General features: G+C 54.7%; 1 protein-coding gene across 4 annotated transcripts in view; it reads right to left on the bottom strand.

The window, feature by feature from the left end:
* The window catches only part of KCNK3 (potassium two pore domain channel subfamily K member 3), a 37,897-nt gene extending 11,869 nt beyond the window's left edge, over window positions 1-26,028 (bottom strand). The window contains exons 1-3 of one of the 4 annotated variants that reach the window (XM_082428024.1): window positions 25,552-26,028; window positions 25,093-25,155; window positions 21,123-21,335 (exon numbers count right to left, since the gene is read on the bottom strand). In XM_082428024.1, coding sequence (XP_082284150.1) covers window positions 21,123-21,335; window positions 25,093-25,155; window positions 25,552-25,834 — 559 coding nt within the window. In that variant the 5' untranslated portion in view covers window positions 25,835-26,028. The remainder of the gene's footprint in view (window positions 1-21,122; window positions 21,336-25,092; window positions 25,156-25,551) is intronic. The other 3 variants (XM_082428025.1, XM_082428026.1, XM_082428027.1) reach the window with 3 other exon arrangements.
* Window positions 26,029-27,775: the final 1,747 nt, after the last annotated feature.

The following is a 27,775-nucleotide window of genomic DNA, read 5'->3' on the forward strand; positions in this document are numbered from 1 at the left end:
GAGCCATTGACAGCTCTTGAGTAGGGGAGGTACATGCCAAAGAGGTATGGAGATGGATTTTCCTGGCATCCCTATGTGTAGGGGTGGGGATGGCAGTGGGAGATGGCAGGCAGGAGGATGCATCAGGAGGCCCCTGCATGGTCCCATTGTCAAGTGCTCAGGCCTAAACTAGGTTCAGGAGGGGAGAGGGGAGGGGAGGAAGGGAGGAAAGAGGAGGAAAGGAAAGGAGAGGGGAGAAAGGAAAGAGTAGATACAGTGTGTGGGATGCTCTCGTATTTGTGGATTTAAACTGTAAGGCCCATGAGGGCAGAGATTTTTGTCTCTTTTGTTGCTACCAGATTCCTCACACTTAGAAGGAGTGCTCGGCACGTAACTGGCACTTAATAAATCTCTGCTGAATGAATGAATCAAGGAAAGGAGTCATCAAAGATGAGCCTGAGGGTTGAATGGGATGGAGCCAGGGAGGATGGACAGAGCACGAGGCCCAGAACGGGCAGTGTCTCACACAACACAGGGCAGCAACACTGGGTGAACCCGGGAAGGTACTGACCCGGGGCCTGTGAGGTCTCTTCTAGCCCAGCCACTGCAGCAGGTGGCCATGGCCCAGGCCTGTGGCCTGTCTGTATCCTGTGACTAGCTGGATAGAACATGTGTGAGCTTAGAACTTGCAACAGATTGGATCTGGTGGGGTTTTAATTAAATGAATCCACCAGGGACAGTCTGGCATTGAGAAAGGAATTCTACAGCACAATTGAAAGTGGACTTGGCCACCTCAGCAGATGGCTGGGATGCCAGTCCCCCCACCCCCACCCTTGTGCTTCTTGAAAGGCTGTGTCTGTAAGTCTGGCATCTGGCTGGCCTGAGTCTTACACTTACACTCTCTGGCTCTTCCTGTTTTGCCCACAGAGGAGAAGCAGGCACATGTTGGCATCTCCTTGTCAGACTCCCCCAAAAGGGACCGAACTGCTCCCGGCAGGAAGCCTTGTTGGGTCATGGGGGCAACAGTGGCCAGCCTGGGTGTTCCCTGTTGGCTGCACCATGTGTCCTGGAGCTGAGCCTGCTCAGAGCCTGGCTGCCTGAAATTGCATCCTGCAGGCCGTGTTACATGGGGCGAGGCGGACCCCAGAGGGTAGGGTACGCACGCACGGAGTTAAAGAACACCCAACCAGGAGTCGGGGGCCTGGCTCCCATCCTAGTTCTGCCACTACCTTGCTGTAGGACAGGACTTGTTGAACTTTTTCCTGTAAATGGCCAGATAGCAAATATTTTAGGCTTGACAGACCTTATGGTCTCCTGCAACCACTCAGCTCTGCCATTGTCTCAAGAAAGCAGCCATAGACAATATGTAAATGAATGGGCATGGCTGTGTTCCAAAAAAACTTTATTTACAAAAGCAGGCGGTGGGCCAATTCAGCTCACAGGCTCTAGTTTGCTGAGCCTGCTGTAGGGTCTTGGTTAAGGCATGTCAGCTCCTGAGCTCTGTTTTCTTACCTATCAAATGGGAAGTTAGATTAGAAGGTTACTTCTTCTCAGACAAGTTATATTTTAGGATTTAATAAATTGCTAGCTCCCCCTGTTCCACATACCACGCACAGGCCCTGAGGATAGGGGTGAGTTCTGAGCAGGGTCTGGAGCCTAAACCTGCATGTGGAATTTGTATCCACAGCTCTTTGGAGGCATGGCTGCATTTTCCCATTTCTGAACACTGTTCATGCTCTTTTTTTTCTGCCTGATGGGCTTCTACTCCTCCATCAAATTCCATTTCACAAGTCACTGGCTCTGCGAAGCCTTCCTTGATCCCACCCACCTAAACAAATCAGTGCTCCTGGAGCCCTTTGTTCAGTCCACAAACAGTCATCCACTCAACCAGCAGACGTTTTTTGAGTCCTTAATATATGTAGTGCTCTAAGTTCTAGAATAATAACTATTTCTGTGTTGCACTTAAGCAGCCCTTTGTCATTTACAAAGCAACTTCTATACATTCTATTGTTTGAGCTCCCACAGCAATCCCGTAGAGGAGGTATTTACTATTATTATTATTTTCTATTTTACGGGTGTGGTAACTGAGGCTCAGTGAGGTAAAGTGTTTTATCTCAGGCCATAAATGCTAGAATCAAACTTGAAATTCAAAGGCTCTTCTCTTTCCATTGTACTTGGTCGCCTCAGGACTCTCCAGGGCCAGATGGAAGTCCGAAGACCTGGGGTCTGCTTCCGGCTGTGCCGCTGTATGGTCACAGGTAAGACCCTGCCCTTCTCTGGGCTTGGGGTTCCTCTTCTGGGAGGTGGAGGAGATGTTCTTGAGGTCCTGTGACATTCTAGGATTCTGGGCTTACAGAGGGGCCACGTTCCCTCCCCTACAAACAATGAAGAAAGCAGTCGTCTCGGTGGGACAGTTGGGTCCCCAAAGCAATGGCCCTGAGCCTCCAGGTGCGTGTTAGGCCCACAGATGCTGGGGCCCTTTGCAGAGCTGTTCTAGTCAGCACTGAGCAGAGGCTGTGCATAGGGTGAGAACCCTTGGGCTGTCATGGGAAGGGGGAGGGTTGGAGATGGGCTGGTCCCGCTGAAGTAGAGGGGCAGCCAGAGCTGACTCTTCAGAGACAAAACGGTCCTCCCACCTCACCCCCCGCACAGCCTCCCAGCGCAGGAGGCCGCAGAGGGTCAAGGAGGAGATAGCTGCACGTCCCTGCCTGAAGTCTTGTTGGTCCCTAGGTTCTCCCTTCTGACTGCTGAGCGCTAAAGGGGCCCCTAGCCCCACCCCCATCTAGCCCTAGGGACCAGTCTCTGGAGCCTTGAGCTTTTACTCCTTTTGGCTTCTTTAGCTGCTTCCTTCTTCCTTCTTCTTTCTTCCTCTTTCCTTCTTCCTTCTTTCCTTCTCCTTCCCTCCTCATCCTGTTCCTCTTCCACCTCCTCCTCCTTTTCATCTAATTTTGTCCTCTCAGTCTCCTTCTGGACTCTGAGGACAGGGATGGTGTCTTGTATTTCTCAGGAGCTCAGTGCCTGTCACCCAGTAGAGCTAATGGTAATGGTTGTAGTGGTGATGCAGTAGCAGCAGTAGTAATAGTAGTAGTAATAGTAGTAAATCATAAAGCTCACATTTGTGGAGCACCTGTGTGCCAGGGACTGTACTCAGTGCTTTACATTATTTCATTTAATCTTCACAAAAACTTTATGGGGTAGATATTATCCCCACTTTCCCTATGAGAAGACCGAGGCACAGAAAGTTTCCCTAACTCATTCAAGACCACACAGCCAGTGAGTGGCTGAGTCAGGGTACAAATTCAGACCTGTTGCCTCGTGCAGCCTAACCAGTATTAGCTGATTAGATGCTGCATCTGGAAGGCAGGTGCCTTGGTTTTGAGCCGAGGAGACTGAGCTGAGTGGCTGGGTGACAAGGCCACACAGGTGTGTGGCAGAGCCAGGGCGAGCCCTGCTCTCTTTCTTCCACATCCCAGTGGCCTCCAGGGTCTCTGGGCTGGGGTCAGGGATCTGGGTCCATGGCCCATCTAAGTGAGACCTTCATGAATTGCTCTTCTTAAGGTTGTTCTGGAAAAGTCATGGCAGCTTGTTCCCTGTCTGTCAAGCACGTGCTTTCCCCAGCTATGATGCTTCCTCTTTCCAGCCCTTCTCCCAAGAGGCCAGATCCAAGAGTGTGCTAGGTCTCCCCAGAAGACGCCCTCCACCGGCTCCAGCCAGGCAGGAGGTGGTGGGAGAGCTCAGAGTCAGCCCTGGAAACAGCTAAGGGGGGGCATCTGGAGAGGCTGAGTGGGCAGGAGGGGCCCCAGGGAGGCTGCAGCACTTGGCTGGTCTCGAAAAATCAGCTGGAAAATCACCAAAGCAAAAATGGCTTTATTCCCTCTTAGCTGGCCTTGATTAATTAATTGAACAAATATTTCTTAAGCACCTACTACTTTGTGCCAGGCACCAAGCTGAGTGCTGGGAGAGGATGCGAAGACGGGGATGGCTGAGTCTTGACCTCTGGGAACAGAGACAAGCCAGTGGGCAGGTGAGAGAAGACTGTCCCTTAAGTGAAGAGTTATCCCCAGATGTGGGGAGTCTATGTCAAAGGGGCCCTTCTGTGATGGTGGGACTGCAGGCACCCAGAAGCCAGGAGTCCGAAGGCACAGCAATATTGCCAGTGCTCCTGCGGCTGAGAGCAGGGCCTCTGAAGTGCCCCTGGATATGGGGAAGCATTGTTCAGGGTGGTGTGAACCCCTGGCTGCTGCACAGAGCTGCTTGGCCCTGGTTGTCTCTAGAAATTGGATGAAGGTCAGTGTCTGAGGCCATACTCTCTCTCTCTTCCTCCTTCCTCCTTCTCCTCCTCTTTCATCTTCTCCTTCTTCTTCCTTTTCCATCTTCTCCTCTTCTTTTCTTCCTCCTCCTCCTCCTTCTTCATCTTCTACCATATACGTTTTTTTTAAAGTACACTTTTAATTTTAGACCAATGTTAGATTTGCAGCGTTATTGTGAAGCCCTGCCTTCCTTTTCAAAACACCCGCAGCCTCTGGTGATGCGTTGCTGGCTGCTGTGTTCCCACCGCATCCCCACTGCCTTCTTCCTGTTCTGGGCCACAAGCATCCCCTTCTCTCAGCTCTGCACACAGCATCCATCTCTGCCACTCACTTGGCCTCTTGGCAGACGCTGCCTGGCATATTTACCCACCTCCTTATGCACAGTGATGCCTCTGTGAGCAAAGCTCCTTTCACTCAAGTCTGCCTGTGCAGAGTGGAGGTTGGGGGCGGCGGCCCGGGCTGGGGCTGGGCCCTGGACAGGGCTTTTGAGAGGCGGTCAGGGCCCAGGTCTGGTCCTCTACGCGGGGACTCGCCTCCTGGCCTCCCCTCTGTGTGGCTGGGTCTGGGGTGGCAGGTGGGAACCGGGAGGGGACGGAGTGTAAGAGGAAGGAATGGGAGAGAAAGAGGCGACAGTCACAGGCCAGAACAGAGCCTGTGCTTTCGCTGTTCCTAGTGCACCTACTAATAACTGTAACGGTGTCAGGAACTCAGCCACCCTTGCAGCAATCTTCTCCAGTTCTCACCATGATTTTCACGGTGGGCATTATTAACTCCATTTTGATGAGGAAACTACGGCTCAGGTTAAATACTGCTTGTCCAAGGTCATGCCGATAAAAATTGGAAAAGCTAGGATTCAACCTAGATCTTTTCGCCTTCAAAGTCCAGGCACTTTCCGGTGTCCCTGGGACCGTTCACTTTGCGAATAGAGCGTGGAAAATGTGTCCCGCTGGTCATCATCCTAAGACCACTGGAAGCCCCTCAGGGTGGGATCTGGGTCTTAAGAGTCTTAGGGCTCTGCATCCATCCTGATGGCATCCTGCCAAAGACCCTCTCTTCTGAGCCCCTCCCCTGCTTTCTGCCAGCCTAATGAACCCAGAAGTTGAATGGCCAGTCCTTTCTGTCCCAGGGAACAGCTCCCTGGAGGTTCTCTTTAGAGATTCCTGGGATGCTTCAGTCAGGCCCGGAGCCAGACAGAGCAGGAGGTGAGGAGAGGAGAGCTGGAGGGCAGGGGCCCAGGGCCCCCAGGGAGGCTGTCTGTGGTGGACATGTCTGGGCTGGCTACCCGCTTCCTGCCTCTTCGGAGCTGTCCTGCAACAACCCTAGTTAAGGATGAGTCCAGGTAGCACCTTTGTACCATGTGGCCCTGGACTACGGATTGGACTAGGGATGCATACCTGATCTAAGAGGACCTAAACTCTCATCTGGGTGGACCAGTCAGGGATTGTCTCTCCCAGGGATTGTGATGAGGGCTGAGGGGCTGGGTAGTTTTGGGGAGCTGAGCTGCAGGGTTACAAAGAATTAGGTCCTAACTGGGACCAGGGTGAGCCAAAGCCACATGCAAGTCGGGGTTATTGGGGAAGAGAAGCCAGAGTGAACAGGAACAGCAGGGACAGGGATGGTGTGGCCGAGAGAGATGGAGAGAGAGGCCTGGGCTTCTGGCTGCGGGTCTTTGACACCAGCTAAGTGGTGCTGTTTCCTTTCAGAAGTCCCCTTTTACTCACACAGGTCCAAGGGGGCACGGTGCCCTGGCTAAGCTCCAGCCGCTCCAGATGGAGAAGCCTGGCTCCCAAGCACTGTGTCCCAGGTGTGTCTGGCAAAGTGAGCAGCGCAGCAGAAGGGCCCTGGATGAGTCTGGGGAGACCCATATGGGCACTACACACTATAGTGTTTAGGAGCATGCCTGTTGAATCCACGCAGCGGCCCTATGTGGCCCACTGGGCAGGGGTGGCCTCCATTCGATGGCTGGGGACACTGAAACCTGGAAAGGTTGGTGTCCCGCCCGGAGTTGGACCTGGGACCCAGGCCTCCTGACCGCAGGCCTGCTGCTTCTCCCATAACCCACACTGCCTCTCTGATCCCCTCTCTTATTAGGTAGCTGGGTGACTTTGGGGTTAGAAATACAGTGTGCAAGGTACCTAGTACAAGGCCTGGCATGTGGAAGGTCTCAGGAGGTGGGAGCTGTTGTTAATATTACGTTTTAAAGCACAACTCTGAGCTGCCACTCACCACTCAGAAGCCTTCCTTAGTTCCCCAAAGGCACACAATACATTCTAGGGGTTTCCTGGCCCAGCACGTAGGCTGTGCACAACCTAATGCACCCCCAACCTGGCCTGCTCTCTCCTGGCTCCCCCAACACTTCCAGTCCCCTCTGCGCCTCACCTCTGAGCACTTCCTCATGTTGTTGGGCTGCCTGGAGTTCCCTCCCTCCTCTCTTCCGTCCTCCTAGGAAAGGCAGCTCCAGGGCTGCCTCTTTCAGGACACCCTCCCCTGTCTCCCTGTTGGAAGAATGGCACCTTCTTCTGCCCCTGCCACTCTCTGCCAGGTATTAGGTTTTGCGTGGAGGTGGGTGCCTCTCCCACTGGCCCACCTTGCCCGGTGTCTGTGGTGGATTCCCAGCAGATGCATGAAGCTGGTCTGGATGCATGGGTTGGGTTTGGCAGGGAGGCCTTGGAGCGAGCGTGGCCCCTGTGGGCTCTGTCTCCATCACCTGCTTCCCACTCTCCTTGCTGGTCATGGCTGGTGGCCCAGACAGCTCTGGGCTGGCAGGGAATTTGGGAGTAGATGCCAGGAGATGTGAAGGAGGTTTTTCTTAGGCTCAACACCCTGCCCAGGGCTCAGGAGCTCAGATGGTGTAGGTTGGCACAGTGCCCAGGAGGAGAGGGACTCCAGGCAACAGGGACTTGAGCCTGAAGCCAGCTGCCAGGACCTTCTCTCCCTCTGAGCCAGCCTATAGACACGGTGTCCTCAGCCCTACCACTCACGCGTGCATGCGTGCGCACACACGCACACACACACACACACGCAAACACTCACTCTAATACCCCGCATGCCCCCCACCATGGCCTCTTGGCATGACCCTGTCCACCATCCAGGGCACAGAGTACAAGAACCAGGGGGGCTATAGGGTGGACACACCCAGGCAGGAAAATCTGCCCTTCAATAAAAGGAGAGGAGTCCCCTACAGGACTTGGCCTCTGGGCCGCCCGCTGTTCCTTCAAGTTCCAGGCCCTCAGGGATCTAAAGAAGCCACCAAACACAGCTCTTCCTCCACACAGGCCTGGACCCAACCGAGAGGCTAAGATTCCGCCCCTCTCCATGGAAACACACTTCACTCAACCCTGGGCCCTGTCGGAAATGCTCCTTAGGTGGAATGAAATGAGGCTCAGGCCATTGCTTCTCGGCCGTCTTCAGTGGAGACACAAGCAGCTGTCCCCATCCTTGGGACACTGCCCTTTACACAGAGACATGGAAGCAGACACTCACACCCCGCCAGCCTGCCTCCCGCTGCCTGACTCACCCCGGGCTTGTCACCTCTCCTCTGACCTCTGATTTCCCAACCTTTTCAATTAGCTCTGCCACTCCACCAGCCTTGCAAGTTCTCCATCTACACTGTTGTTCACAGCCCAGAATCGCAGGAGAGCCCGGCCGGGCTGGGGTATAATTGGAGAATGACTTCCTGGCTCCTACGGCCTATAGAGGATGCCTATTCATGCAGGGGTGTCCCGAGCTTGCTTTCTACGGTGCCTAGAGCTGCAAGCTGCGCAGAGTCCCCTGGACCCAGGCAGTGTCCCCAGGACCCAGCCCTCCCCAGCTACTGTTTACAGCGCTGCTGTGCCTTCTCCTCCGTCCACCCCCATGTGGAATCTGGGCAAGCTGGCTTTCTCTGCCCTTGACTTTATTCAAATGATTAAATGACTCTGTCACTGCTCCCTCCTCCCCAATTCAAAATAGTCTTAGCTGAGCTTTATATAGTGCTTACTATGTGCCACTGCTCTAAGTGAGCTAATATATGTTCCTCTTTTATTCCTCTAAAACACCCCTATTCTGTAGGTACTACTATTATTCCTATTTAAAGATGCAGGAACTGAGCCACAGAGAAGTTAAGTGACTTGCTCAAGGTCACACAGCAAATACTTGGCAGAGCGAGGCTCTCCCCATACTGCTTCTCCTGCTCTCTCTGAGTGCTTTGCTCTTTTCCTCCAACTCCCATTTCAGAGGTGGTGAGGCCTCCCCTCCCAAAGCTGAACCCCTAACTGCATGCTGCCTCAGCCTTGGGCTTTTCTTCCTAACCTTTCTCCTGGAGGCCCACCATTTGAGGGTATTTAAAATTGTCCTCTGCTAATTTCTCACTATTTGCCTCAAGTCTTCAAAAAAGGAAAGGGAGGGAGACAGGGGAGGAGGAAGGGAGGCAGGCCCACCATGCCCCTGTTGCTTCTCCCCTCACCCATCAGGATGCCCCTGCTTCACCCACTAAGACTACTCTCCCCAACAGCATCAGGAATTTCCTGAGTACCAGACCCGGTGCCCTGTGGGCAGGGCTGCCCTAACTACATGGCACTCTGGGACAAATTAGAAAAGAAAAGGCCCCCTCTGGGTGGATGCAGCCCCTGGGAGAGTGCATGGCTTGGTAAGCAGGCTGGACTTCAGCAACCCACACCCATCAGCTGGGTTCTTTTGGGCAGTCCATAACCTGGACAGTCATACGTGGCGGTCTTGGCTGCTGGCATCCTCATTTTCCTTCATATTCTGGCCATGCTCAGCCCTGATGGCCGGTCCTCTTCCTCCCTGGAAACCCGACCCTCCTGCTTCCCACTGGTCCTTTGCAGTCTCCCCTGCTGCCTCTGCTTCCTTCTCCTGCACCCTGATTTTAAGAGTGGACCAAGATTCTGCCTGGGCTGATCTGATTCTGGTTCCAGGGAGGCCACCAAAGCCTCGCCTCCAGCTCTGCTCCACACTGTCACCAGGCTGGGCCACCGGAACCCATCCCTCCCACCATGTTGGCCTCTCTGTACTCCCTGATTCCTAGTAATTCCTCAGTCAACCAGGCTGAACACCTTGCCTTCCCCTCTTCTTCTCCCCCCAGACCTAGTCCCAGCCATTCCTCTTTTCCCAGTCCTGCCCTTTCTTTCTGTTCCTATAGCCACCACCTAGGCTCTCATCCTTTCCAGTCTGGACCTGGGGAGCCAATCCGAACTGTCATCCCTCGCTAACTTCCTAATCTTCCTCACACCTACTTCCAGATTACACTCCATTCTGCACTTGTCACTGCTCTGCTCAAAACCTTCCACGACTCCTCATTGCCTACAGGGAAAGAAGCTCACACTTTCAACATGCCTTTCAGCGTCCTCCACCATATGTCCCTGACGTTCTTCTCCAGCCTTAGCTGCTGCACCGTACCCGAGGAGAGGGCTTTGGAGCTAACTCTTGGCAGTGCTTTTCCACAGCTAAGCTCTCTGGAAGGCTGCTTGGGGGGGGAGGGGAGGGGCTGGGGGAGGGGTGGTTCTGCCCTTGTCGCACTTCCCACCATCCCCTGCCCCAGCCCAAGCCTTTTCATGGCCACCAGCAGCCTGACAGCTGCCCTTCACCCTGGGCGGCCTGGATTAGAGTCCAGTCATACTGAAAATGTGGAGGCAGGTCTTAGGGGGTGGTCAAGGGGTGAAAGGAAGAGGAGCCTCTCCCAGCCTGCGAGTCACTCACGCTGGGAGACAGGCATGGCTGGGAAGGGGTTAGTGGGACAGCGGGGGCAGCATGCTTGCAAGGGGCGTCAATCCCAATACTCCCTTAGATTTGTGCAACATTTCAGTTTATCTCTCACTTTCTGAGTGAGACGCAAGAATCACTATCACTCACCCCACTGAGAAATGAGGAAGCTGAGGCTCGTGCTGGTGAGGTGACTTGGTCAAGGTCACAAAATGTGCAATGTGTGCATCAGAGGCAGGATGGAGTTTCAGGGTGGCGGGGGGTGTCTTTCATGCCAGCCCACCTGCTCACCCCAGGCTGGACCCAGGCTTTCTGCACAGCAGGAACCTCCCTTGCCGTCCAGGGAGGGGTTGGTTAACTCCGGCACTTGGTGGGGAGCCCTGGGGGAGGGGCTCATCTTGCCCTGCTCCATTCCTGGCCCGAATTGGCACCAGCACCTGGGAAGGGCGGCCGGCCAGCCATGTGCCAGTGTTACTTTAAAAATAAACCAGGGAAGAACGTGGCTTAAAAATAACCCTGGGGATGTGTGAGGAGCTAATTACTACTGCAGCGCCCGGTCAGGGCTTTGAGGAGCGCGCCTGGGCCCCGTGGTTCCCTGTGTTGTGTTCCCTCTGCCCGTCTCTTCCAGCTGGGGGCTGGGTACCAGGCCCTCCTAGAGCAGCCGGGGGCAGACAGGGCCTCAGAGCCCTGAGGGTGGAAGCTGGAGGCGGCTCTGGGCATCCTGGGCGGCCTCCCTCACCTCGGCCAGGACACGGGGAGGCGGGGGAGGGAGGAGAGCAGGCCGGGAGAGAGCTCCGACAAGAGTCTCTGGGCCTCACCCATGTCTTCCCACTGGAACCAGCCAGGCTCCAAAAGGGACTCTGAAGTCCTGAGCGCCCCCTTCTTCTCTGCATGTGGTGTTGGCAGCCAGATGGCTGGTTTTGTCGATTACACCTCCCTATTTAGGACCCCTGAAGCCCACCAGTCATTGTAACTGTCTCCTGAGAAGAACTCGGAGGCCCATCTTGGCCCATCGGGGTAAGAATGCGCGGCCCTCCTGGCTGCCCCCTCCTAGTTGCTTCCACAGACATCTCCGGCCTGTGAGCTCGCGTCTCTGGACCCTCAGTGCCGAGAGGGCTTGGTCTGCTGCCCAGCCAGGCCCGAGGAGCCCCCAGGCTCTTTCCCCAGTGGCGGTCAGGGAAGCAGGAGCCACGTGCTCATCTCGCAGGCCAGGTTCCCTCAAGGCTCTCAGAAACTCTTGCAGATCCCCTACCTTCAGCGCATCCTGAAGCGACAGGGAGGAGGGGACACAGGGCCCAGCAGAGGACGCAGCCGAGGACAGACGTGCAGGATCAAAGAGAAAAAGCAGAGCTTTCCCGGAGGAGGGAGGCAGAGGCCAAGACTGCTGGAAGCTGACAGAAATGATCAAAGGACAAGGATGGATGGGAGGGGCGGGGGAAAAGAGCAGCCAGGAGACGCAGGCAGAGTGACAGTTGGGGGCAGGGGCTTTGGGGTCAGACAGGCCTGGACTCAGGGCCCTGGCTGGGTGCCCTGAGCCAATAATCTTGCTGGGCCTTGGGCCTCATTTGCATAATGGACATAATGATGACTACCTCATGGGCCTCTACAGGAGGAGGTTTGTAAAGCATTTATGAAAAGGCCTGAAAATGGGGAGCTGGGAAATTGTTTGTTCCCTCCCCTGCCTCTACTGGGATCTGGCCCCTCTGTTCCATGTCAGGCTGGTCAAATACAAAGGATGCCCTACCACTCTCTCCTTCCCATGCTCCTGGAACAAGCTGTTCAATGTTAGTTACACCATGTTTTCATGGTCAATGTCTCCAGTGGTGACCACATTGCCAAACACACTGGTTGCTTCTCTGTGGTCATCTGACTTGATCTCCCAGCAGCAGCTGGCCTGGTTGACAGTTCCTTCTCTCTTAAAACAACGCCTCCTGGCCTTGGGACACTGCACTCCCCAGGTTTCCCTCCAGTGTCTTGGCAGTTCCCCTTCCTTGCTTGACCTCGCAGTGCTGGAGAAAAGGCCTGCCCTGGGCTCTTCTCTCCCATTCTCCCCTCTCCCTGGCTGATCTCATCAAGCTGCATGACTCTAAATATTATTGCCATCTGATAACTCTTAAATTTATATCTCAGCTTTGACCTCTCCCTTGAGCTACAGACTTGTCTGTCTAGCTGCCTTCATGGATTTGTAATAAGCATCTCAAAATTAACCTGTATGTCTAAAACAAGAAGTCTGGAATCTCATCTCTTTAACAAACCTTTTACTCTCCAAATTTTATTTCCCATCTCAGTAAATGCTTACCTTCCACCCAGTTGCTCAGGTCAAAGATTACCGCTGATTATTCCCCTCCCCCTACTCCCATAGCCCTCTGGCTCCCTCCTTTCCCCCAGCACATACAGACTATCCATCAACAGGTCGGGCCAACTCTGTCTTGAAAACACACCCTCAATCCACCTCTCTTTACAGTCTCCACAGTCTCCACGCGAGTCCCATCCACCACCATTCTGTCTTTCAAGTTACTCAACTGCAGCCTGACGGGTCTCCCAGCTTCCCTCTTCTACTACAACCAGCTGACCTCTAGCAGCCAGAGGCAACTGGTCAAAATTTAAGTCATGGGCTTCCCTGGTGGTGCAGTGGTTGAGAGTCTGCCTGCCAATGCAGGGGACACGGGTTCGAGCCCTGGTCTGGGAAGATCCCACATGCCGCGGAGCAACTGGGCCCGTGAGCCACAACTACTGAGCCTGCGCGTCTGGAGCCTGTGCTCCGCAACAAGAGAGGCCGCGATAGTGAGAGGCCCGCGCATCGTGATGAAGAGTGGCCCCCGCTTGCCGCAACTAGAGAAAGCCCTCACAGAAACGAAGACCCAACACAGCCAAAAATAAATAAATAAATAAATAAAAAGAACTTGCTTCCTTTAAAGAAAAAAAATTTAAGTCATATCACACCACAACCCTGCTTAAAGCTTTCCAGTGGCTTCCATCACATGTAGAGTAAAATCCAAATTCTTGACCATGGCCTCCATGGCCCTGCAGGATCCAGTCCTCCCACGCTTCCACCCCTTCGCTCAGCGCGCTGCAGGCACACTGCCCTTTCTGCCCCTGTTCCTCAAGCGTGTCAGCTCTGGCCTACCTGGGACTTCACATTTGCTGTCCCCACGCCCCACCCCCGCCCTGGAAGGCTCCTCCTTGACCTTTGCATTCCACAGACCCCCTCCCTGGAAGGCTTTCCCAGATCGCCCATCCCTCCTCTCCATCACTCTCTACCCCATTCTCTTGTTTTACTGACTCCTGGCACTTGTCACCATTGGGATAATTTTTTTTTTTTTTTTTTTTGTGATCACATAATGTAGTTTATCGACTATCTGCTTCCTCTGGAATGTAGACACCATGAGGACCAGGGCTGAGTCCCTGGGGCCCGGAACGGTGCCCGACACATGGAAGATGCTCAGAAAAAGAAAGAAAATGGAGGAATGACTGTGTGGGTGCTGGGGGAGCGGAAAGAGTCAGGAGGCCTGAGTTTGAAGACTGGCTCTGATATCGCACTGCTGGTGGCTGGGGCAGGCCACGCCCCATCTCCCCCTGCACACTGCCCTGGTCTCAGTCTCCTCATCTGGAAGAGAGAAGGGTTGGGCTGAATTGGTGATTCTCAAAGAATCTGAAGGACGCCAGGAATTGCAGTAATGCCATCCACTGCCAAGCTGAGCCCTTATACTGCACGAGCGTGCTGGCGTCAGCACCCTGACCTGACCCCATTCCAGCCAAAGGCTGAGGAAGGTGATCGTATGCTCTGCAACACACACATATCATGTAATGGCCCAAGAACATTTTGAGATATCAAACCATTGTGAGGACCCATGCGGCTAACTCCAGCCGCTCAGAGGTCTAGCAGGTCACTGGTCTAGGTGGGATGTTGAAGGTTGGTCCACGAGCAGGACCTTAGCTCCCGGAGCCCTGGAAGCCTCTGAGCTAGCCAAGGGCCTGGATTGTAGGAACCGCCAGCCACCAGTGCATTCATCCCGGGCCAGCTTAGGTCCAGGGGCAACCTGGGAAGAAAAACTATCTGCAGCCTCTCTCCTGGCTACCCTCCTGCCTGAAAGTGCTGGCTGGGGTCAGCAGGCTCTCAGCACCACTGCTCCTCCCACACCCCATCCACAGACTACTGTGGGAGCTGCCAGCTGTTAGGGGGCCCCCCTTTCTGGGTGGGAGGCTCCCGCATTCCAGCTGTCCCAGGGGTTGGGGCAGTGGACTCGCTCTGCTGATAAGCAAGGCTGCAGCCACAGTCAGAAATGCTCTTTCCAGAAAGGGGTGACTTGGAGGTCCTGGACAAGGCTCTATTCTTGGGACTGGACACAGAGGAAGTCCCTCCAGGGCTCAGCCATCATGGGGTGAAGTGGGGACAAGATTGTAATCCTGGGTAGCGTGCATCTCAGGAGGGGCTGGAAGCAGAGGCCAGGAGTAGGTCCTGGCCGAGCTGGAGTAGAGATGGTCCGAGCTGTAAGGGGCTCAGACATCACCAGCCCCGTCCCTTGCAGACAAGGCCAGGGTGGGATGTGACTTGCTGTGGGTCTCACAGCCAGGTAGGAGCAGAGAAACAGCAGAAGGGTCTGTGTCCCCCACTTTCCTTGGCTCAGCTGTGCTACAACATCAGTCACAGCTCTGAGAAATGACATGTAGCCCACTGACGATCCTAAGGGGCAGATAGGGGACGTCAGGGCCTCTTTGGTGCCCAGGGAAGACAAGTGCTTAGGAGTCTGGGGCACTGAGCTGGGCACCCAAGGGAAGGAGGGCTGCCACTGAGTTTAGGTCCAGGTTTCTCTTCCTCTGGCCCTGCTTGGAGGTAGACCAAGGACCAAGAGTAGCCCCGGAAGGTCTTCCTCTGTCTAGCCCTCATGGTGGAAAATCCACGATGCAAGGTCATGCTGAAGAGGGGTCACGCTGGCTCAGCCAGGCCAGAGCCCCCCACTTTGTTCCCAGGTGAGTGATGCTCACACAGCTAAGGGGGTGACCCCCTTCCCTGGGGTCATTTGAGAGCTAAGCCATGGAGGAGCCACCTGCTGTCCCATGACCCCCACTGAGACCCTCTCAGTCCCCTTCTCCTCTGGGAAGAGTGGGACCTGCCCTTCTCCTGGGGCCACCCGCTGACTCCTGGGGCCTCTGCCACCTGGCTCACCCCAGGAGCTTTGGCTTGTGAACTCCAAAGATTCTTCCTCAGCTGCCCCTTGACTGTTTCTCAAGCCCCAAGGAAACCCAGAAAGAAAATGCTAGCTGCTGGCTGGCAAGTGGCCCAGCCTCCCAAGTACAGAACGCTGATTCGAATAAGCTCTCTTCTTTCCTGTGCTTCCCAAACCTGGCTGCAGATTCCCCTCACCAGGGAAGTTTTTAAAACTCACAGCCTCCTGGGCTAAGCTCAGGCCCGGACACCCATTGCTCTGGCTCCAAATAACTACTGCTACGGGGACCAGCGTCCGACTCAGCACGCAGGGGCCATCTTCCCTGCCCTCCCCCCCCGCACGCCGGGGAGCAGGTGAGTTGCCAAGTCACCCCCAACCAGGCCCTTCTCTCACTCACTGGCTGTTCTTAAGAACCATCACTCTATTCTCATTTCTAGTCTCAGGTTTCCCTCCTGTTCAAATGCATGCAACTAAGGCCACTCCATGACGACTGCCACCCCCTGCCCCCCAGCACCATCTTCTTCACCCTCCATAGGCCAACACCCACTTCTACAATGCCCCAACATCCGGACCATCCAACCCACCTTCGGCTACGGGGGGCCAGAGCACTCCTCAGGGGAGAGCTTGGTTTTGGGGTTGGAAGGTCTGGACTTGACTCCTGCTTCCACATTCACTGGCTCTGGATCACGGGAAGCGATCTTATGTTCTCAAGTCCAGTTTCTTCGTTGACACCTACATCTCTGGGTTGTTACGAGGTTCAGGAGAGATACTGTGTGATACCAAGTGCTTTATAAAGCGAGTGCTGGGCCTGCTTTACACACCCCTGCTCTGCCGATTGCCAGCAGCGCACCTGTGCGGGCCTGCCCTGGCCCCTCGGAGCCTCAGGGTCCCCTTCTGTAAAATGGGAATTGTAATAGTGCCGCCTTCATAGGGTGGCTCTGAAGATTAAATGAGGTAATACATGTAACGGGCTCAGTCCAGAGAAACCTCCCAGTGAATGGCAGCCTTGGTTCATGACCGTGGAAACTGAGGCAGGCTCTGTGGGGTGTGGCGGCTTCATGTCATGTCTAAGATCTGGACAGAATAGGTCCAGGTGAGAACAGATCTGCTGTATCGATCTGAGACTTGCTCCTGCCTGGAACCACCCAGCCCTGCCTGCCCCCAGGACCCTGGGGGAACTCCCCTACCCCGGTGGGAGGACAGCCCCGTCCTGGGGGAGAGGGCTGCCTCCTGTCTGAAGCCTGGCATCACCCTCTTGGGGCTGTTCAACTGGGGCCTGACAGTTCAGGTCTCTGGAGAGAGCCCCCCAGACGGTCCTGTGGCCAGCAGGCTGGAATGCGCCTCTCCGGATGTTTCTGAGATGGTTATTTCTGCATCGGAGCTGTGGTCAGGAGAGGCCCTGCACATTCCTGAAGAGGGACACTGAGTCCATGCCAAGCTGTGCAGCAGGGGCCTGGTGTTGTCTATGCAGAAAATGTCCACAGAGCAGTGGGGACAGTATTATCTCCTTTAGCTCAGTGCTGTCCCAGGGCCTTCCGAACACCAACCGTAAGCCTGGGTTTGGTCTAGGCTCCAGAGTGGATCTTTGGTCCAGAAAAGGAATCGTGGAGAGGGGAGGAAGTGAAAGCACTTCCTGGGGGCTGGCTGAGGTCTGCTGGGTGACCAGGGTGGGGCTGAAGCGAGATAATCAGGATTCAGGTTGCCATTACCCTCTGGTTCAACTGGGGTCATGAGGCACCCACTAGTTCAACTGGGGTGACCCACTGGTTCAACTGGCATGATGGAGGCAGCTGGTGGTTCAATTGGGGTCATAGGGGCATTCCATCCTGATCCCTGGTCAGGGTCCAGGCAAGAGGACACAGGTTGGAGTCTATCACTTCCCTCCTCCAGTTCTTGTCAAATCAAGTCCACCTGCCAGAGTCTAGCACTCAGCCCCTTCCAAGGTTGGCTCCCCCCATCTTTCCTTGGGCAGACTTATGGCCCCAGCCTAACTCATGCTGCTCCCTTACCCCGGAAAGCTCTCACTGCCAGTCTTCACTTACTAGAGTTCTCATTCTTCATTTAAGCCTTCCTCAGGTACTACCTGCTCCAGGAAGCCTTCTCAGATCCTTATTCTGAGTTACTCCACTAGGATTTAGCATATATACCATTCAACTTGTGGTTTCAGGATTCCACCGGACCAGGGGCTCCTTGGGGAAGGATCTGGATCTTAGTTTTCTATTCTCTTGGTGCCTGGTATAGTGTCTGGCACTCAGAAGATCTCAATGACTTTTTGTAAACTAAAAATGAAGTTTGGTAAACCTGAAATGAAGGCTAAAGTCAGTACTATTTGGAAGGTGACCCAGAGGGTCTGGGGGTCCCCAGGACACTGATGAGTCCCACTTTGGGTACTCTAAGTCTCCAGGTTGCCTCTTTGAAGATCAAGAATCAAAGTATCTCAGGGTTGGTAAGAACCTTAAAAGTCACTTATTACGGTCCCCAGTGTGATATATGGGTAGCGTGATGATCTTTTTGATGTGTCAACTTGGCTAGGCTAAAGCTCTGAGTTATTCAATCGAGCACGGATCCAGGGGTTGCTATGAAGGCATTTTGTAGATGTGATTAAAGTCCATAATCAGTTGACTTTAAGTAAGGGAGATTATCCTAGATCACTGGGTGGACCTGAATCAATCAGTTGAAAGACCTTAAGAGGTGAGCCAAGGCGTCCCTGAAGAAGAAGAAACTCTGCCTGTGAACAGCAGCTTCAGCCCAAGCTGGAGAGAGTTCCAGCCTGTCCTTCCCGATGTCCTGCCGTATAGATTTCACTCGCCTAGCCAGCAACTACCATCACACCATCACATAAGTCGACACATAAGTCTATATAAATATATATATATAATATATATATTTATATATATTATATAAATATATATATAAATTATATATTATATTATATAAATATATATATTTATATATATTAAATATATATATATATTTCCAGCTGGTTGTGTTTCTCTGATTGAACCCTGACTGGTACAGGTGACCTCTGCATCTACTTCCTCTGGGGCAAACCAAAGCCCTGCCCCAGCCTCAGAGGAGGGTCCACCAGCTCTGAGGCCATTGGCCCTGACATTCCATGACCAGATTCCTAAGGACTTTTCCAGCTCTACACAATCTTGTTCTTAAAACCACAATCCCCACCTCATGTCTGTTCTCAGAGATCAGGTCTCCAGGTTATTTAGATCCTTGCTACTCAAAGTGTAAACCGCAGATCAACAGCATCAGTGTCCCTTGGGGGCCTTGTGAGAATTATAGACTCTCAGGCCCCATCCCAGACCTACTGGTTCAGAATCTGCATTTAAACAAGATCAACCAAATCGTCAGAGATGACCATTGGAGAAGTACTAATGTAGAGAATTCCGTATTGCTGAGCTAGCCTTCTCTAGTTCCCCCTGGGGAACACTCCTCTGTACAAATGGGGAGACTGAAGCCCACCAGGGTAGTGCCTGTGCCTCTCATGAGTAGGGGGAAAGCAGAGAGAGAGAGAGAGAGAGACAATGATTTGTCTAAGGGGAGAGAAAGAACCCAGTTTCTAGTTCCCAGGCCAGGCTCCTGCCTTATATTCCCTGCATCCATACACTCTCTTCACAAAGGCGTCCCTGTGTGTCACTGGAAGAGGCAGGAGTGGGAAGCAGGGTGGTAAGGAGCTGGCTTTGGTGAAGGGGGAGCGTGGGAAGTCGGCCCCAGCGTGGTAGGGATCCCAGGGGGCCACAGAACCAGGAGGACCAAAGCTGTCGGCTCCAGGTAGTAGCTGAAGCCAGCTCTGGAAATGGGAAAGTGAAGGCGTGACTGCAGCAGTAGGGGCTCGGGGTGGCTCCAGGTGAGGGGCAGGTCTCCGGGAGCCACCTGGGAGCTGCCTGAGCATGGGCAGTTTCTGGACAACGGGGAAGTGTGGACAGACTGGGAGGTGGCCGCATCAGCTGCGCCGGTGACTGCTTTACGACAGGCATTTGTCACGTGCTGAGGACCAGAGCCTAACAGAGGGGTCAGGAGGGGGCCCCAGGCAAGCAGGACAGGCCGGCTGGCAGTCTGCTTTCTTTTCTATGAGCCTGGGGGTGGGGTGGTGAACAACACGGAAGGAGGCATCAGTAAACAGGGTTCCCTGCTTCTCCAATCAGAATTTTAGTTTCCACACTGTAAAATGAGAGAGGTGGAGCTAACTGATTTCTCTTTGGGCTAAACGCTCTACCCATAGTCCTGAGGATGTGATATCCTGAAGCTGAGGTCACAGCTGAGTGCCCTGCATGACGCTGATACCCATCCTCCATTGTTTGTGACATTCATATGAGAGGGACAGCAGAGCCTCCGTGGGGAGCAGGGGGCTGCACGACGCCATGAGAAGATACTTCCTACAGCCCTGGGTGTAAGCCCTGTTACTGTCATTTTATATTTGTAGGGTCCTGGGCCAATTTCTGAACCTCTCTGAGCTTTCCTTTCCTTGGCCATAACAGGCTGATAATGCCTGCCCTCCCAGGGTAGTTGTGGGAATGCAGGCGGTGAGAAGTGCCTGGGACAGAGCCTGACGTGTTATAGACACGGCAGTTCCCTGCATCCAAGGCAGGGGTGGGGTGGGAGGGAGGGAGTGCCCATCCTGGGTCTCTGCTGAGGTTTGCCTAAACTCATCATGATCTCAGTCAGAGCTGGGTCTCTTCCCTTGCTGCTGGCTGACGGCAGGGAAATCGTTTTTACATTTTTTTTTATTACAAAATCAACTCACAGATTTACCGTTTGTGCTGCCAGCTGAAAGCTGTTTATAGTGGTGATTTGCACTACATTCATCTGTGCTTGTTTATGTTTTCTTTGAAAATACTTATTGTGTTTGTCCTGTCCCCACTGTGGCCAGGCATGTGTCTTCTATTTCTGTCCTATTCTGGCCCCCACTCCCTCCATGTCTCTAGCCCCCAATCATGACGTGTGGGAACTGGACGTGCAGGCAGGAGCCATGGCAGCCAGAAGGACCTCTGATCAAATACGTCCACTTCGTGGATGAAGAAACTGGTGGTCATAGAGGGCCAGAGGCTAAGCTAAGTGGAACTGGAACTTTTGCCTTCTTGCTCCAATCCAGGACGGGTTCTCCTGCCACTGTGCGCCTCACTCTCCCTCACTGGTTTGCTGCAGGGTCTGCCGGCTCAGAGGAGGGAGCGCTGCCCCTGAGCTTGGATGTCAGGCAGACTCTAGGCATGAGTGAGGATCTGGGAAGCCTGGGATGGGGGAGTGAGATTAGGAGGATAAAGGGAAGGGCGTGGCAGCCTCTGGTCCCCAATCCCACTGTCCCCACCTGTTAGGAAGGAGTAGAGAGGTGCTGTGGTCATAGTAATCCTTGGGAAACAGAGCAGTTCCCTTCTGTAGGGAAAGTGATAATACATGAGAAATAATAACACTTAAAATTGTAGATACTGTTTATTAAGTACATACTCTGTACCAGGCACTTCTTTTACATTATCCCATTTAATCCTAGGAGGCAGATATTATTCTCCCATATAGTAAATGACAAAGCAAGTTCAGAGAGACTAAGTAACTTGTCCAAAGTGACACAACTAGTAGCAGGCGGTGGAGGTGGCGAGCGGAGAGGGGGGTTGAGTGATGAAGCCAGGCACTCGGGCTTCTAAGCCAGCACCCGTGTTCGTACGCCGCCCTCTGGAAAGGCTGTGCAGTTGAAGCAGAGGGGTGGTCTGTGGGCAGCGAGGAAGGAAATACTGACTGAGAGTGGACAGTGGGACTGTTTCAGGCTGGACTGCCGACCCATCCCCCGGGAAGTCAAGAGAGTACTGGGAATAGCCGAGTTATAAGCGGACGGAGGCCCTGGTGCTAAGAGCAAAGTGGGGGTCGTGAGGAAAACAGGCTGGGGTGATGGAGAGATCTTTAGTCTAGGCACCCAAAGGGCTGTACCTGCGACTTGCTGTGTGAATTTGGGCAAGTCACTCACCTCTCTGGATGTTTGGATGACTGCTACTGTCTCCTTTCACTCTTTTATTTGAGGACTCTGGGATTTTGGCGGGTGGCAGGTCACTTCTATACTTTCCTCCTTCTTGGAAAGATGTAAGAATACAGGTTCCCTCATGAGCTACCTGCTTGAATTCACAATCTAAGGATTCCCAGGCCATGTGGTGGGCGATGGGAGCCTGTGCTCTGCTGGAAGCTGGGGAGAAAGCAGAACAGAAGGTTTTCTGTCCCAGCTCCATCAGCTTAATCAATCACCTGGCCTCTTGTTGCCTTAGAGCCACAAGGAATCCAGGGACCTGCGCTGGGAGAACGGGCACCTGTGAGCCCATGGCAGTCTCCGGGAGGGCCTGGTGCTGGGCACAGCTGTGGCACGTGGTCTAGGTTGGTCAGGGGCCAGGGTGCAGGGGAGCAGAGGCTGGCTGTAGCGTGCTGGAGCCAGAGGCCCTCTCTTTCTGGGGAGGGTTTTGCCAGAGGAAGAGACAAGCCTTGGCTACTTGGCGTCCCCAAAGTACGAGGGTCTGGGCTGGGTTCTTGAAGTAGAGGAAGAATTGGTAAAAAATACAGGGCATGGGACTCAGAGAGGCTCCACTGAATCTATACTTTCAAGTCACAAGGCCATGGTGAGTCCTTTACAGTCAGAGCCTTAGGTTCCACCGCTGAAAAACGGGGATAATAATGCCCATCTTGAAGGGTTGGGGAGAGAACTGAATGGGAATATAAATGAAGTGTCTTGTATACAGCCTGCCAAAGAGTAGTTAATAAATGGTGGCTGCTATTAGTATTGTTGCCGTTGCTGCTGTTAATAATAATAATAAATAAAGAAGCAGTCTGCACAAGTGCAAGGAGCGGGGGCCTGCGAGTCAGGTTTGACTACCCTATTCCCATCACCTCTTTGGTTCCTTCTCGGTAAGAGGAGGGGGTGGCACCAGCTGATCTCAAGGCCCCTTCCTGCTCTGACAGCCTCCAGGCTATGAATAGATGTGGCTGGGGCCCCGGAGGAGCCTAATGACTCAACAGCTAGAGAGGTTACGCTTTCCCAAAACAGAGTTTCCGTGAGTTTCCGTTTGCATTTGATGAACTTAGGGCCCAACAAAGGAAGGGTTTCCTGTCTGGGAGACTAGGGACGAGGGAGCTGGAGGAATCCTCGCAGTTAGTGGAGACTGTGACTAACCAGGTGAATGACTAACTCAGACCCTGCTGACCCTCAACCAGTCAGGGCTGCCCATGAGCGCCCTGCAAGCTGGCATGATTGAGCACGTCTTGGCCATGCCAATCCTGGCTGGCTTTGGGCTTCACAACATATGGAGGCAGAGGAAGCAGCCAAGAAACCAGCAGGGGAAGGAACACTGGGCTTAGAGTCAGAAGTCCCTGCTTCTTGCTCTAACTAACTCCACTGCTCACCAGCTGCGTGACTTTGAGGGAGTCCCTTCCCCTTCCTGAGCCTCCATGCCTTCATCTGTGCAAGGGAGCTAACAGTACCTGCCCTGGCAACTTCCCTGAGCTATGAAGGCTGAGACTCAAGAAATGAGATGAAAGTGCATTGTGATCACGAAGGCACTGAATGAATGGGAAATTTTGTCATTATTCTATCCCAAAGGGATTCCCAGTCTCTCAGGAGACCCGTTTGGGTCCCCAAAGGGGTCAGGTGGACACAGACTGCTGCCTTTGGGTTTTGGGTCAAGATCAGTCTAATATAGGGCCCTTTCCAACCATCTGATCACAGCCCAGAGAGGTTTTTCTTAGATCTGAGCCCATATGGACAGCTCCCAGCCAGGTGTCATAGCCAGAGTGACAGGTGACAAAAAGCCAGTGACGGTTGGGTGGGGCAGAGTGGGCAGTGCCAGTCTAGGGCCCCCACAGAGCTAGGGTAGCTCTTTGATGCTCTCTTTCCTCTTGCCAAGCTCCTTATAAATAAAAAAAATCATCAGAATCACACTCTGTCTGCCTCTACCCCCAGCTTTTAGCATCTCTCTTGGTGAGGACTACAGGCAGTTTGGGAAACGGCAGGGACGGAGGGGAAGGATGATGCCGTCTCATTTCTGCACACCTTAAACTCATCAGTAGCATTCTCTGAGCGCTCCTGTGTATTGCTGGGTACTGTGCCGGCACTGGGAGCACAGAGATGGCAACCACAGGGCCCTGCCCCCGTGGAGGTTAATTACACCCCCTGTGGTTAAAGAGACAAAATACACCCCCTGAAATGTAAATAGCTGTGCAAAACAGCCTACACTGTGTCACTCCGGTGGTCTTGACAGTAAGTCCTGCAGTCATCCAGAGCCAGTGGCCTGGGATGGTCTGGAAGACTTCAAGGAGGAGATGGGATTTGAACCAGACCTGGAAGGTTAGCTTGGACAAGATAAATAGAAGACAGAGAAAAAGGCATGCCAGATAGGCACGCTTCAGGGGTTCTCAAGGGACAGTTGGGCTGCAGTGGAGAGATCATGTCAGTAAGAAGTGAGAAATTAAGTTGGACATAGAGATTGCAGCCAGGTATGAGGTCCTGAAAATTTGGGATGAGGAGCATGGATTTATGGATTACATGGGCAGCAGGGGCGCATTGAGGGCTTCTGAGAAGGGTATTGGTATGGTCAGAGCTGTGCTTTGGGGAGATTCTTTCTGGCAGCATTATCCGCGGGAGCTTGCCCTGAGGGGGAATGAGGCTGGAGGCAAGGAGGTCAGTTGGGTGGTTACTGTGGAGCTGGGCACCAGGATACTGGGAAAGATGGGGGCACACACCAAGGGTGTGATGTGTGGGGAGAGAGAGAGGGAAGGTCTAAGGATCTGCAGTGCTCCTGAAACCCTGGCAGGCGGCAGGGAGGTGGGAGAGGGGAGGAGACGCGGACAAAACCCAGTCTGGGCCTTCCCAGGAAAGCAGGCCCCTCTTTGGGCAGACCTGAGTCTGACCATCCTGCACTAAACTCACAGCATCAGCAGGACCCAGAGGTGCCCCCACCTGGGCCACATCCACTCCTGGGGTCCTTTTCATCATCTTCCAGAAACCACATAGCATAGCTCCCTGTGGTCTCGAGAGAGCAGCAGAATCTCGGGACAATCCTGCAGTGGACAAACTGCAGGGACGGCGTCAAGTACTGCCTTTTACCCCTCTCGGCTCCTGTTGACTCTCAGGAAAACACTGCCATCTTGTCATGGGCTATGCCAAATGGCAATGAGCCCGTGGGAGCTCAGCCAAGGCTAGGAGGAGGACCAGGGAGAGGAGAAGGAATGGGAAAGATGGAGGAAACAGCTCCTGGAGGCATCCTAGTGAGCTTTGGGGGAAGGTGGGCTGGGAGCACATCAGGACTGGGAGGAGCCCTCGAGATCATTTCAGCCAACCCCTCATTGTCTGGAGGTGAACTTGAGACTCAGGCAGGGGAAGGGACTTGCCCAAGGTCATACAGCGGGACAAGTAATGGAGCTGGGCTGGAGTTATAGTCTTGGGAGTGGGTAAGGTGTTTATTCCTGTTTGAACACCTGAATAGCACATCAAGGGCCTCACTGGAGATTCTTTCTGGGATATCCACTTGTGCGCTTTGTGTGTGTGCCTGTGTATGTCCTGTGTGAGCTTGCGTGTGTACCTGTGTGTGCACCTGTGCCTGTACTGTGAGAGAGTCTGGGTGTGTGTGGCCTCCTGCACTGAGGTCTGCCCTGGCTGGAAGAAGAGAACTGGGGCCATTCCTGTGAGGTGACTGTTTTCCTGGGACAGCAGTAAAGAAGGCAGACAGGGCTGGATCTGGCTTGCAGCACCAGCTCTGCTGCCCTAAGAAAATTAAAGGCACTGGCTGGCAGAGCCTAAACTCCTGGAGCTGGGCACACACGTGCACGCAGACACGCACACACACACACACACACACACACACACACACACACACACACCCCAAGAAGTACTCATAGCCACAGTTATGGAGTGTTCCAGGCACCCAGAGTGGCCCCGTGTGCCTCAGAGTGCCAAGTACCTGCATCCACACGTCTCCCTGAAGCCCCAGTCGGTGTAGACACGCTGGGGTCCGGGAGCCGATCTGCAAGGACACGGAGGAGTCGAGCGTTCCCCACCACTTACACTCGGCGCCCTGCTCCAGGGCCTGGCGCGGCCACACCCCTCCTCCCCAGCCGCCGCCCGTCGTTCCTGCCCCTCTCACACACTTCAGAGTCCCCTGGGGCCCTCTCACAGCCTGGCAGGGACAAGTTAGGGCTGGCCCTGCTGGAGAGTCAAGTCCGGAGCCAGGATTCGACGCCTCCCCCGAGCCCTGTCCCTACGGAGCAGACACGTCAGGCTGAACTCGGGTTTCTGGGAGCGCGGGGTTCGGCGCCTAGACCCTCTCCGGGGGAACCCCCCAGCTCCAGCCGGCTCCGGACTACCCCAGAACCCGGCGCCCAGCCCCCGGGTCCCCGCCCCCCGCCCGGCGAGTAGTTACCGATGGTGGTGATGACGGTGATGGCGAAGTAGAAGGAGCCGGCGAAGCGCCACTGCACGCCGGCCTTGTGCGGCTTGAGGCGCAGCACGACGCGCTCGAGCTCCTCGTAGCCGCCCTGGCTGAGGTTGTAGCGCGCCCGCAGCTCCTGCTGCCGCAGCTCCAGCCGCTGCCGCTCGATCATCTCTGGCTCCGACTCGAGCGCGTCGAAGACCGCGGCGCCCACCAGCAGGTAGGTGAATGTGCACACGATGAGCGCCAGCGTGCGCACGTTCTGCCGCTTCATCGTCCCGCCCGGGCCGCCGCCGGCTCCCCGGCGCCCCCGGCCCGCGCCCCGGCTCCGGCCGCCGCTGCTGCTGCCCCGGAGGCGGCCTGGGGCATGGCTGCGCTCGCCGCTCCCCGCGCCGGGCACCCACTCCGCGCCCCGGGGCCGCAGCCGCCAACGCCGCCGCCGCCGCCGCCGCCGCCGCCGCGGAGCTGTCCCTTCAGCACCACCCACCGCCCTCCTCCGCCCGGCCCCGCTCCCGCCCCCCGCCCCCCGCCCGCAGGCCGCCTCCTCCCGCCAGCCCTCCCGCCCAGCCAAATAAGGACTGGGGAGACGCGCCGAGGGAGGGAGGAGGGGGGGCTGCCGGAGGGGGAGGGGAGGGGGAGCGACGGGAGAGCAGCGGAGAGACCGGGCAGGACAGAGAGCGAGAGAGAGGGAGAGACCCAGAGAAAGATAAGTAGGCAGAGAAACGCATATAACTACAGAGGAAGAGAGAGAGAGAAAGAGTCAGAAGGGGGTGTGACAGACAAGGAGATAAAACCAGAGGTAGACTCATAGACACAGAAAAAAGAAGAGGCAGGCAGCAAAATACAGAGCGAGAGAGGCACAGAGCGAAAGATGGAAACAGAAAGAGCCGCAGGCGAGAGACAGAGAGACCTGGATAGCTGGAGATAAACCGACGACACAGAAAAAGAAAAGCAAGGAAGGGGAAAGGAACTGGGCCAATCAAGCCTCTACGCCCCCCCCCCCTCATCCCTCCACCAAAATCACAACAGGCTATAGCTGGACGGGACCTCTGGCCTTGCTGTCCTGCCCTTTACTATGTGGATGAGGAAACTGAAGCACAGAGAGGTCCAGTGCCGTGCAAGGGCACACAGTGAGTTAGTGTCAGCACTTGGACTCAGCCAAGCTTTCCCTCCTCACAGGCCATAGGCCCTCCCCTGTGCCAGGCTGCTGGCTGTCTCAGAAATAGGAGGGCACAGCTGTGGACCGGGCACACATGGGCCAACACCCAAGGGAAAGCCCTGCTCTCGTGAAATGTGTCCCTTCCTAGGTCAGCACAGCTCCTGGAACTGGCTGAGGAAGCACAGGCTGGTAGCCTAGGCCACTAGCACCCAGTCCTAGGGTCTCCTGCTCTGCTCCCCAGGGACCTTCGAGGACAGGCCTGACATCTATGGCCCCTGTCCTGCACCAGCTGGCCAGGCTGGGCTTGCGCTGGGCTGCCAGGGATAGTACTGGACCACCACGGGGCATCCCAACAGAACTGGGATCTAACTGAAATAGGGTGCGTGGGGGAGGGGTCCAGCTCAGGCGCCTCGCTGACAAACTGGAGGAGCCAGCAGACCTCCTCCTACGCCTCAGTTTCTTCATTTGTCAACATGGTGCAGTGGTGGCGAGGACGACAGGCTGTGGGACTTCAGAGTCTTGCTTCCTTATCTCCTCGATGAGGTGACACGGCAGATGATCCCACAGGCCCTGCTTAGCTCCAAACAACTCCAGACTTGGATGGGCTGAGTGAGCAGAATGACTGGAATGCAAATTCCACTGCCAAGGAGGGTCAAAGAGTCCTTCACAGGACCCTGGCATGGGCCACGAGGAGAGACATGGGAGAGGCCCCAAGACCTCTGAGGGTGGGCTCGGGAGGCAGCCAGCCAGAAGCAGGAGCACCATCTGCCCACGTCCTGGGCTGACCTGTCACTGCCAGTCACTACACTGCTTCTCCCAGGAGTGCCCCCAACTCATTCCTTTCTTCCACCATTCATTCAACAAGTATGTTTCAAGCATCTGCCTTGTATCAGGCGAGGCACGTTACATTCATTACCTCTAGTCTTTACCACGATCCTGAAAGGAAGGGATGGTTATGTCCATTTTATAGATGTAGAAACTGAGGCTAAAGGCAGTGCAGAGAATCCCCCAAGGGCATTCTGCTGGGAAGAGACTTCCATCTGCCTTCCAAGCCCG

This window comes from Balaenoptera physalus (genome assembly GCF_965194825.1).
Source record: "Balaenoptera physalus genome assembly, chromosome: 15".
In the NCBI taxonomy this organism is placed as follows: domain Eukaryota; kingdom Metazoa; phylum Chordata; class Mammalia; order Artiodactyla; family Balaenopteridae; genus Balaenoptera; species Balaenoptera physalus.